Source organism: Schistocerca serialis, chromosome 5, assembly GCF_023864345.2.
Source record: "Schistocerca serialis cubense isolate TAMUIC-IGC-003099 chromosome 5, iqSchSeri2.2, whole genome shotgun sequence".
Classification (NCBI taxonomy): Eukaryota; Metazoa; Arthropoda; class Insecta; order Orthoptera; family Acrididae; genus Schistocerca; species Schistocerca serialis.
The window spans coordinates 55,175,358-55,188,422 of NC_064642.1; the positions used below are offsets into that span (position 1 = coordinate 55,175,358).

General features: G+C 44.7%; 1 protein-coding gene across 1 annotated transcript in view; it reads right to left on the minus strand.

Annotated features, from left to right (window-relative positions):
* Nucleotides 1-13,065, minus strand: part of LOC126481741 (puratrophin-1-like) — a 728,422-nt gene that overhangs the window by 629,756 nt on the left and 85,601 nt on the right. Inside the window, exon 2 of the mRNA XM_050105696.1 lies at nucleotides 10,196-10,297. Coding sequence (XP_049961653.1) covers nucleotides 10,196-10,297 — 102 coding nt within the window. The remainder of the gene's footprint in view (nucleotides 1-10,195; nucleotides 10,298-13,065) is intronic.

The window sequence follows — 13,065 nt, forward strand, 5'->3', positions numbered from 1 at the left end:
TGTCTTCTTGTCTGAATTGCTTATTATCCACGTTCATCTATCATACAAGGCTACAATCCCGACCAGCGGCTTCAGAAAAGAGTTCCCAACACTTAAATGTACATTCGTTGTTAACAAACTTCTCTTCTCCAGAAAGGCTTTCCTTGCCACTGCCACTCTACATTTTACATCCAGTGCACTTCGGTGATCATAAGTTATTTTACTGCCCAGATGGCAAAACTCATCTACTACTTTTAGTGTCTAGCTTCCCAGTCTAATTCTCTCAGCATCGCCTCATTTAATTCAACTACAAACGCCATTATCCTTGTTTGGCTTTTCTTATTGTTGATCTTCTGCGCTCCTTTCAAGACACCGTTCATTCGTTTGACCTGCGCTTCCAAACCCTTTCCTCTATATGATAGAATTACAATGTCAACGCCACACTGCAACGTTCTTATTTCTTCTCCAAGAACTTTAATTCGCTTCCCAAATTTCTCCTTCCTTTTCTTCACAGCTTTCTCAATGTACAGACTGAATAACGTTGGGGTAAGCTACAACCGTGTCTCATTCCATTCTTAACAGCTGCTTTCTTTTAGGCCCTCCGTTTCTTTTAGCTGGCTTCTAGTTGCTGTATAAGTTGGAAATAACCTTTCGGTGCCTCTATTTCACGCCTACTGCAGTCAGAAATTTAAAGAGTGTTTTCCAGTCAACACTGTCAAACGCTTTCTCGAAATCTACATACGCTATAAATGCAGACTTGCCTTTCCTTGACCGAGCGAGGTGGCGCAGTGGTTAGCACACTGGGCTCGCATTCGGGAGGACGACGGTTCAATCCCGTCTCCAGCCATCCTGATTTAGGTTTTCCGTGATTTCCCTAAATCTTTTCAAGCAAATGCCGGATGGTTCCTTTGAAAGGGCACGGCCGATATCCTTCCCAATCATTCCCTAACCTGAGCTTGCGCTCCGTCTCTAATGACACTAACCACCACCACCGCGTTTCCTTGACCTGTCTTCTAAGATAAGTTCAAATGGTTCAAATGGCTCTGAGCACTATGGGACTTATCATCTGAGGTCATCAGTCCCATAGAACTCAGAACTACTTAAACCTAACTAACCTAAGGATATCGCACACATCCATGCCCGAGGTGGGATTCGAACCTGCGACCGTAGCGTCTCGAGGTTCCAGACTGACGCGCCCAGAACCTGTCGACCACACGGGCCGGCTCTAAGATAAGTCGAGGGGTCAGAGTTGCCTCGCTTGTTTCGACATTTCTACATGTACGAGAATGCAGTAAACTATAACATGTAAAGTTCTGTAGTAGTACTGTATTTCTCGTTCGGGTAGGTCATGGGTGAAATTTCGGATGATTTAGATACGGATGTAATTGAGATGTTTGCGTTTCAGGCACATGTGAACAAACCCGAACAATACTTCATCTTGAGCTCAATGGGGACTCGTAGACACACATTGAAAGTTATCTGTGTAACTGCTCATTTACGGAATCACGTATAATGGAATGACTTCGCTTACATTATGTTGTACGTTCACCAGTGTCAGTTCTCGCTACTAAGAGTGCGATTTAGTATGAGAGCGAGCGCACACAGACTGCAGTTTTGTACGGCAGTCTGGTGATTCGACACGTTGTGCTGACATTCATGAGCAGCATTTTTATTTATTTTTTTTTTTTGCTTTTTTTTGATAAGTTCCTATGGGACCAAACGGCTGAGGTCATCGGTCCCTAGGCTTACACGCTATTTAGTCTAACTTGAAGTAACTCACGATAAGGACAACACACACACTCGCGCCCGATGGAGGACTCGAACCTCCGACGGGGGTAGCCACGAGAACCGTGGCAGGTCCTGTCGGAGGTTCGAGTCCTCCATGGGGCATGGGTGCGTGTGTTTGTCCTTAGGATAATTTAGGTTAAGTAGTGTGTAAGCTTAGGGACTGATGACCTTAGCAGTTAAGTCCCATAAGATTTCACATACATTTGAACATTTTTGAACCGTGGCAAGGCGCCTCAGACCGCGCGGCTACCCTGGCGGTATGAACAGCATTCGAGGGGTAGTGTTTTCCAAAAGAACAACGCTCGCTCACATTCTGTTGTTGTAAACCAGCATCCTCTACAGAGTGTCGACGTGTCGCCTTGGCCTGCTCGATCACGAGATCGGTCTCTAATCGAGCACACATGAGACATCGTCGGACGACAACTGGAGCGTCATCCACAACCAGCGTTAACCGTCTCTGTACTCACCTACCAAACGCAACAGGTATGGAACACCATCTCACAAACTGACATCAGGCACCTGTACATAACAATGCATGTACGTTTGCGTGCTTGCATTCAACATTCTGGCGGTTACACCGGTTACTGATATACCAGTGTATCACATTTGCAATATTAATCACTTAAATATGTTATCTAGAGAAATGTATTCCCTAAATTTCATTACCATACATTAATTATCTTTTGGTGTTGCGATTTTTTTCCGCCAATGAATGTTTCAAGTATCTCTGAACTATTGAACCACTGAAAATTGTTGAAATTCTAGAATGAGATTTTCACTCTACAGTGGAGTGTGCGCTTGTAACCTCTCGCTTACTAATCGACCTATCCTGCTTGCGATATAAAATATGACCGTGGATCGCGTGTATACCTAATGGAATTTTTCTAATTGGATAAGGCTATATTTGCTGAAGAAGTAATACCGATAAGTAGGGGGAAAGTGTACAACCCATCTTTCTGATAGAAAAGTCTACTAAAAAAATAATTAAACTGAACAGGACTACAATCTGGAAAAATGAAAGTTATTTTAGGCATTCACTCACGAATAACACTGGACATAAAAGGGGTACCACTGAGAATGAATGCAAAAGTTACACTAATGAACGAAAAGGAAATAATTACGGTCGCCAGCCCACTAGGGCGATTTACATCCAAAATCCTGTACAAGATGGTGGGAAAGAGAAACATTTGTTATTAAACACTGACGTGGCAACTAAAGGTTGTCACGTTTTTTGACACTAATTTTAAGTGAGTATGTAATGGTAAAGAAAACTGAGAAGTCACTTTTACGTTAAGTTTGTCATTAAAGTTTGAGAAAGGCAATCGAGTAATGATTTGAAAATATCCACTTAAACTGTATGTTAGTATTGAACTTCGTTACGTGAACAATGACTTTCAGAGACCTCAACATAACGTCATCAAAGAGCTTTAGAGAAAGGCAAGCACTTTTTACTTTGCAGTTACTTAATTTTCAAAGTGGATTTCATGTTATTGTCTGAACAACTGAGCCTTTTTTTACTGACTTGAACGGAATTAAATACTAGAATACGTACCAAACCAAACAGCCATGTACTCCAAGCTATATGTAAAATAAATAAAAGTTCAGCACTCTTAATTTGCGCATTTTCTTTAGATTTGGATTTTTTGCAGTGATAGATCATCGAACTTCGGTTAGCATATAAGGGAAAAAAAGGAACAAGGACCCTGCTTCGTAACAATGTCGGGGGCAATGAGGACACAATAACCCTGAATGTTTAAACAAAGTTCATTAATCAAATCACATTCAGTTGCGATGCTGGGTTAGCCGTTAATACCTTCTACCAACGAACAGTCTTACTTCAGCGCTGTTGAGTGCGACGAAACTCGGAGCCGACGACGAATCTGTGTTTCTGGAACTGCTGCTGTCGTTGGAAACGGTAGCATCTTGTGGGGCCACGGCTAATTACAGGAACGGGCAATTGCAATTAATACAGCCTCTTCTGCCCGTCCACTGTTCTTCCTCCAGCTACTAATCATCTGGCCGGCGCGCGTACATGATGCCGCCGAAAATGGTACTCTCTACTGCGAGAGCGTTAACACCACACTTCCGCACACTAAAAGCTCTCTACGCGCGCTCTCCGTAACAACTCCCTACCCAAAGATTTTACAACAAACAAGCACTGTTATTATCGTTGCTTGTCGATGCAAATAACAATTCCTTTGGCTTCTTCCCAGAGCTTATAAGTTTCACAGATAAATACAATGAAATGTCAACAGACTTCTACCTAAATGTACACATACAGTGAAGCAATGTCCTTACTTATTAAAGGAAAGCATTTAAATTACAAATTTTTACATACAATTCAAAAAAGATTTATATATCGGTAGCAGGTGCCATGCAGCCTGCATTTTCGGTGGTACACGTTGATATGACACTACCTGGCAGATAAAAACTGTGTGCGGGACCGAGACTCGAACTCGAGTTCGAGTCTCGGCCCGGCACACAGTTTTAAATTGCCAGGAAGTTGCAATGTTAAAACTGTGTAGCAAAATAAATTCATCCTTTGCGGTAGAAATGACAGAAAAACGAATCTCTTCCGCCTACGAGGAACTGCCGTAAGAGACGACCGTGTCAAAGTTTTTTACGAGCCGTGCCAGGCGTCGGTCTGCACGGCGCCCGCACAAAGGAGCAGGCGTTTCTCCCAGGCGCCCCGCAGTCGATGGCGGGCAGACGCAGACAATGGAGACGTGCAGGCGAGAGGGGCGGCTGGTATCGCCCGTCCACGGTTCATACTCTGGTGCGGCCGGCACGCGAGCCCGCCATTAGCGCTTGTGTCCCACGCGGCGCCACCGGGTACCACCTCCCGTGTTACACGAGGACCCCCTCCCCCATCCTAGGCAAATCTGCTCACGTCTCGGTACGCGACGTTTGCAAGCGCGTGTGGTACAAGCCGCTGCCGTTTCACTCTGCTGTAGGAAAGTACAAGCCACTGCCGTTTTACTCTGTTGTAGGGAAGTCTCTACGAAGAGCGAAGGAAGATGAGTGTTTAACAGCTCCTCGTCGAAGAGGTCATTACAGACGGAGGACAAGCTCAGATTAGGTAGGGGAGAAGGTGCGGTAAAGTGGCCAGCGCGGGAAAAGTGCCCACTGCGTACTTTTTGCCCTGGACAGAACTGCTGCTGTCGAGAAGTGATCAGACTAATTCTGACATACACGTACTCTGTAGGAATCAGCATGGGTTTCGAAAAAGACGATCGTGTGAAACCCAGCTCGCGCTATTCGTCCACGAGACTCAGAGGGCCATAGACACGGGTTCCCAGGTAGATGCCGTGTTTCTTGACTTCCACAAGGCGTTCGATACAGTTCCCCACAGTCGTTTAATGAACAAAGAGCATATGGACTATCAGACCAATTGCGTGATTAGATTGAAGAGTTCCTAGATAACAGAACGCAGCATGTCATTCTCAATGGAGAGAAATCTTCCGAAGTAAGAGTGATTTCAGGTGTGCCGCATGGGAGTGTCGTAGGACCGTTGCTATTCACAATACACATAAATGACCTTGTGGATGACATCGGAAGTTCACTGAGGCTCTTTTTGCGGGTGATGCTGTAGTATATCGAGAAGTTGTAAGAATAGAATATTGTACTGAAATGCAGGGGAATTTGCAACGAATTGACGCATGGTGCAAGCAATGGCAATTGAATCTCAATGCAGACAAGTGTAATGTGCTGCTAATACATAGAAAGAAGGATCCTTTATCATTTAGCTACAATATAGAAGGTCAGCAACTGGAAGCAGTTAATTCCATAAATTATCTGGGAGTAGGCATTAGGAATGATTTAAAATGGAATTATCACATAAAGTCGATCGTTGGTAAAGCAGATGCCACACTGAGATTCGTAGGAAGAATCCTACGGAAATGCAATCCGAAAACAAAGGAAGTAGGTTACAGTACACTTGTTCGCCCACTGCTTGAATATTGCTCACCAGTGTGGGATCCGTACCAGATAGGGTTGATAGAAGAGAGAGAGAAGATGCAACGGAGAGCAGCGCGCTTCGTTACAGGATCATTTAGTAATTGCAAAAGCGTTACGGAGATGATAGATAAACTCCAGTGGAAGACTCTGCAGGAGAGACGCTCAGTAGCTCGGTACGGGCTTTTGTTGAAGTTTCGAGAACATACTTTCACCGAGGAGTCAAGCAGTATATTGCTCCCTCCTACGTATATCTCGCGAAGAGACCATGAGGATAAAATCAGAGAGATTAGAGCCCACACAGAGGCATACCGACAATTTTTCTTTCCACGAACAATACGAGACTGGAATAGAAGGGAGAACCGATAGAGGTACTCAAAGCACTCTCCGCCACACACCGTCAGGTAGCTTGCGGAGTATGGATGTAGATGAAGATTGTCCGTGAGTTTGAAAGAGCAAGCTTGTTCGGTTATCTTTTCGTAAAAACTGTTCCAGTTTTCAGTCGTCTCATGTAAGATAAGTCATTTATACTATTATTCTTGTTAACTCACACGTAGAGTAATATTACTTTATCAGATTTCGAACAACATATTTTGGCTTAAAAACGTTGTTTCTTGTTGTTTCTTTCGATTTGACAGTTTTATGTGTGAACCACCAATGCCGATACGATTACTTGTCGTGAAAAGTGACCAGGGTGGCCGTTTTCCCCAACAGTTCATTTTTAGTGTGTTTATCCCAGTAAGACATAGTTACTTCCCTACAAATTACATAATACTACAGACTGGCTTCTACATTCTGTAACAAACAAAGCTACCATCCGTCGTTTTGTCACTCTGTGACGATTTTGAATTAATTAACAAATGTTATTTCAAAATGGTTCAAATGGCTCTAAGCACTATGGGACTTACCATCTGAGGTCATCAGTCCACTAGAACTTAGAACTACTTAAACCTAACTAACCTAGGGACATCACACACATCCACGCCCGTGGCAGGATTCGAACCTGCGACCGTAGCAGCAGCGCGGTTCCGGATTGAAGTGCCTAGAACCGCTCGGCCGCAACGCCCGGCAAATGTTATTTAAAACCATTTTTCGGCTACTAGAAAAATGCGATTGAAAACGGTCTGTTGCAGATATTAGGGCATAAAGAGGCCTATAAAATATGTCGAGAAATCACAGCAGCAAACGTTGGGTCACATTGCGATGTAAAATGGGATTGAGGAAGTAAAGAATGATAATAAGTCTTCTTCTACAGCAGTACAGCAATTTCATGTTCCACGTAATGCGCTGGAAAGAGGAGTCCTAGGAAAAAAAAGAGACGCTGTAGATGGTAAAGGATTATGGGAAGCTTGTGCAGAGTACAATACTGACAGAAGCTGAAGAAGTGAATTAAAATTTGTGCTGTAGCCGGAACTTGAACCCATCACTTCTGCTTACTTGGCAGATGTGTTAGCCATTACACCACCATGGTAGTGCAGTAGCACAGTTGCATGGACTACCCTAGTCCTATGTCCTCCCTAACACAAACACTAGGGTACTCCTTACAGCTGTGTTATCTGCATTGACAGTGGTGTAACCGCTAACACATTTACCAAGTAAGCAGGAGACGTGGGGTCAAGTCCCAGCTTTAGAACAAATTTTAAAAATTTCTTCAGCTTCTACCATACTCACTGATAAAGTTGAGACTTACATGTCTCAAGCAAAATTTAATTATATAAGCTCTATAGACCATATACACCTGAGTTACAGGTAGGATTTCCCCACTATGTAGAAACCTGGGATGTTATTCCAGTATCAGAGAGGCCCAGCAATACTAAAAGTTTAAGAAGTGAAAAATATGTGGAAGGCGTGAATCGAAGGGACCGATGACCTCAGCAGTTTGGTCCCTTAGGAATTCACACATTTGTGAATTGAAGTTTGTGTTAGGGAGGGCATGGATACGGCAGTCCGTACAGGTGTGTTACCTATACTGGTATAGTGATGTAATGGCAAACACATCTGCCTAGTAAGCAGAAGATCGGGGTTCAAGTCCCAGCTATAGCACAAATTCATTTCCCCAGCGTCCATCATTATCGTAGATAACGTTGAGGCCCATATGTCTTAAGGAAAATTTAATTATGGAAGACATATAAAGTGCGTCCAATAAACTTGAACAAGGCGTCATTGATTACGTTTTTGAAAAGGAAAAGCCATTTTATTGGATTTACAGAGAACGATCTAGGCACATCAGCATTCCATTTTATAGAGTGGAACCAAATAGGGCCTCGCTTTAACAAATAGTCGGACATGACAGACAAAGGCAGCACCTTAATATTGGCCTTAGGAAGCCCAAAGCAATGGCTAGAGACCAGCTACTAACAAGATCAACGTAGAAAAGTTTTTTTATATCCTTAAAACAGTGCAAGGAAAACAATTTCGTCCTGCTCATTCTACAGGGTTATTACAAATGATTGAAGCGATTTCACAGCTCTACAAAAACTTTATTATTTGAGATATTTTCACAATGCTTTGCACACACATACAAAAACTCAAAAAGTTTTTTTTGGCATTCACAAATGTTCGATATGTGCCCCTTTAGTGATTCGGCAGACATCAAGCCGATAATCAAGTTCCTCCCACACTCGGCGCAGCATGTCCCCATCAATGAATTTGAAAGCATCGTTGATGCGAGCACGGTGTTCTGGCACGTTTCTTGGTAGAGGAAGTTTAAACACTGAATCTTTCACATAACCCCGCAGAAAGAAATCGCATGGGGTTAAGTCGGGAGAGCGTGGAGGCCATGGCATGAATTGCTGATCACGATCTCCACCACGACCGATCCATCGGTTTTCCAATCTCCTGTTTAAGAAATGCCGAACATCATGATGGAACTGCGGTGGAGCACGATCCTGTTGAAAGATGAAGTCGGCGCTGTCGGTCTCCTGTTGTGGCATGAGCCAATTTTCCAGCATGTCCAGATACACGTGTCCTGTAACGTTTTTTTCGCAGAAGAAAAAGGGGCCGTAAACTTTAAACCGTGAGATTGCACAAAACACGTTAACTTTTGGTGAATTGCGAATTTGCTGCACGAATGCGTGAGGATTCTCTACCGCCCAGAATCTTACATTGTGTCTGTTCACTTCACCATTAAGAAAAAATGTTGCTTCATCACTGAAAACAAGTTTCGCACTGAACGCATCCTCTTCCATGAGCTGTTGCAACCGCGCCGAAAATTCAAAGCGTTTGACTTTGTCATCGGGTGTCAGGGCTTGTAGCAATTGTAAACGGTAAGGCTTCTGCTTTAGCCTTTTCCGTAAGATTTTCCAAACCGTCGGCTGTGGTACGTATAGCTCCCTGCTTGCTTTATTCGTCGACTTCCGCGGGCTACGCGTGAAACTTGCCCGAACGCGTTCAACCGTTTCTTCGCTCACTGCAGGCCGACCCGTTGATTTCCCCTTACAGAGGCATCCAGAAGCTTTAAACTGCGCATACCATCGCCGAATGGAGTTAGCAGTTGGTGGATCTTTGTTGAACTTCGTCCTGAAGTGTCGTTGCACTGTTATGACTGACTGATGTGAGTGCATTTCAAGCACGACATACGCTTTCTCGGCTCCTGTCGCCATTTTGTTTCACTGCGCTCTCGAGCGCTCTGGCGGCAGAAACCTGAAGTGCGGCTTCAGCCGAACAAAACTTTATGAGTTTTTCTACGTATCTGTAGTGTGTCGTGACCATATGTCAATGAATGGAGCTACAGTGAATTTATGAAATCGCTTCAATCATTGGTAATAGCCCTGTATTTACAATGCTGTTGTAACGGTGCAGGTTAGACCAAGAAGAGCAAAGCATTTGCTCTTACAGGAAAACGCCAAGCCGGTGGCGTTACTTCAGCCGAAAGATGGTTGCGGTTCACTTTCAGAGTATGCATATCCGCGGTGACCACTCTACAACTTCACTTCTCAGAAAACGTACCACTGGTCGCTGTTCCACCGCGGCGCAAGCCGACAGAGCAGCGGTAGTGTTTGCACAGACACAGCTTCATTTTCTGTTATGCAACAACAGGCTGTCGACTTTTGGTCATTTCAAGGACAACTCCCGCCAACTGCGAAATCAATAATAGAACTTTTAGGAATTTTAGTGATCTTTCACGATTTCCATTTTACTCGTACTCGTATTTTCGTTGTAAGGCAAATTTTATTTTCCATCATTTCGACACAGAAGTTCAAACAGAAGTCTAACAATCATATTCTGATGCACAGATATTGTTCGAATCGGAACTCCTCTACCGTATTTGGGACTCACATCATGCATCAGACGAAAGGAAAAGCATTGACACACCGGAAACAGTTGATATTTGCCTTAATATAAACAGTTTCATAAAGAACTACTGAACCTATTAAACAGTGCCGGTAAAATGAACAAACAGCGGTGAAAACAGCCCAGTCATTCCGTTCATAATCAGTCACCAGCGCCGATATAATAGTTCGCGGGAGCTCACCTGGTAGGGTGATTCCCGCCATCAGGAGGCGGTCGGGGACTTCAGTGATGCTTCTCGGTGTGGCCACCAGGGGGCAACACTCTTCGTCAGTGCTGGTAGAACCTGCCAACACAAAAGTCAAATCATAAGAGCTGTGAACAAGATATTTCCGTGACATTACAAATAATGAACAGAGAAATGAACAGTTCTCTCATAAAATTTTGTCTTTGTAAGTACCGTAACATCGGTTTACATTCGTTAAGTAAGAATAATACATAGAAATCTAAGTTCGATATTTTCGCGGTAATATTTTGCTTTCAAGCAATGTAGGCAAAAAGGAATTTCATCTGATATGGATTCATAATGTTCCTACTAGATATTTGCCCATTCACTCATTACTCGCGCCATACTAAGCTGACGAGTCCCGTAAGAGTTGGGGCAAAACGTGCGCAGGAGGTGAATGGGCGGGTAGCCTTTAACTATATGAGGTAGTATCTGTTCCCGAAAGAACAGATACAATTGATGCCCGTGCAGCTTTTCTAGAATGAAATGATAATTAAATCGAAACCCTTAGCTGCCGACAGGTGTTGTTGATATTAATCAATGGGGACAGCTGAAATGTGTGCCCCGACCGGGACTCGAAAGCGGGATCTCCTGCTTACATGTAATGAGTGAATGGGCAAATGTCTATTAGGAACACTACGAATGTAGGTTGTGGACAGTTGGGAATGTGGGTCTCACGGGTAGCGTGCAAGGGATAGGTCCCTGCAGTCGTACTATCCTCTGTCCCCTCGGTGGCTCAGATGGATAGAGCGTCTGCCATGTAAGCACGAGATCCCGGGTTCGAGTCCCGGTCGGGGCACACATTTTCAGTTGTCCCAATTGATGTATATCAACAACACCTGTCTGCAGTTAAGGGTTTCGATTTAAAACCCATTGACAATGATGAGCCTTTAATGAAACTTCTAAGGGTGGAAAATTAAGAAAACTGTGTTTGTTAATGCAGAATTCTTCTTCAAAACATATTTACACCTATGGAACTATAATCACTGAATGCTTAACGGGTACGGTAACTGCCTACAAATCCAGGAAATTTTGTAAAGTAGTCTAGTTAATAAGCGTAATTAATATAAATCGCCTATTCCAGCTGGATAGCACAATAAGTCCGTCCCATATAAACGAACTTTCCAGCGCGCGTCTACATAAACTACCTACCTAACATGAACCTGACTATTGCTCAGCATGTCCGCTCCGATAGCTGAGTGATTCAGCAAAGCCGGAACGGTAGCTCAGCGTGTTCGGTCAGAGGGCTGCTCGCCCTCTGTAATAAAAAAAAACTGAGTAAAGGGACCAACGATCAACTTGAACAGATGTCTTGCGACGTCCGCCAAGACCAAACGCAACGAACAATACCGAAAAAAAAAGTGGTCAGCGTCACAGATTACCGTCCTACGGGTCGGGTTTCGATTCCCGGCTAGGGCGGGGATTTTCTCCGCTCATCATTTCATCCCCATCCGGTGCGCAGGTCACTTAATGTGGCGTCGAATGTAATAAGACCTGCCCCGTACGGAGCCAAACGCTCATTTCCATTTCCATTGCTCAGCATAACGCCTAAAAGTTTTTAAGTACAGCTTGGATTCGCCATGCATATACTACACAACTAATCCACATTAGGTTTAAAGACTACTTCTTGTAAGTTCATAGCGATATTTTCTTTTCTCTAACACTAGTTTCCCGGCGACGAAATGCTGAAAGAGGTTTAGGGGTAGTCCAGGAGAAAAAAAAGGTTAGGTTAGGTCCAACAGGTGCTGCGACAGCCGCTATCAGCTGTGTGTGAACGAAGTGCTTGGATCGCCGACCCTAACAGCCGAGGGTGGTCCGGCGGCCCGCATCCCGTCTCCCGTTACGGGTGTTCCGTTTCTCTGGGACCCGCACAGGGGCGGCGCGCTGAATGACAGAAACGGGAGAGCGTCGCGAATACTCCGAGGGCTACCTGGAACTCGGAGGTACCGGATGCACACAGCGAGGGCTTGCCGAAACCCAGTAGCTCCAACTGAGGCGCATTGCGTGCGCGACAGCTTGTGCATCGTAGGAAATATTCTGCCTTTCTCTTGCGTGTAGGCTGCGAAGCGCGGAAAAGTCTCTACAACATAATAAGCTGCCGTCCACTGTAAGAGGGACACTATGTAGGCGGCATGCAACAATTGTCAAATTGGTGCGCTCGAAAACACAGGCGATTGGCATTCCAGCGCAACGCCACAGGATAGGTATAGGTAGTGCCGCCAAGATTCTGTATATTGGGAAAGTTCACACAACTGGATTCTCACATTGAGAAAACACGTCTGAATGATGGCTGCTCGTGTAAGGAGGAGGAATGTCTACACCATCTGTCGGCAGGATCGTGCCCTAATGAGACGCGGTTCATCGTCCCAGGACCCCTTGGCTGTCACACGAACTCAAATACGGAATCGAGGGTTCAGAAGGACCATACTCTTGCCGCCCCGTACGTCAATGGCTTGCGCAGCTAGCGCCCCTGAGGACAGACATGTCAACGGTGTGCTTCCGGAAGCTCAGCCATGAAAACCTGACGTATCACAACACTCCACTCTATAGCTGGGCCAGCCACGACCTGCCAAACCGCACGCACGCCGGGTGTTCGGGTCTCGTGCAGGCCGACGCTCGGCCTGTCTCGGCTTTATTCGGTTCTTCTCTTACTTCGATAAGTTTTGACAATTACTATGGTTAAATCGCTCAGAAATGAACCGCGAATTTCCAGACAAGAATTGTCAGAACGATGTGTGCTGGCTTTTCGCGATTCAGTGTAGGCCGTTCGTCACATGCCCAGAAATTCTATCGTGTTCATCCCAAATCATACAGCTCCTCGCGAAATT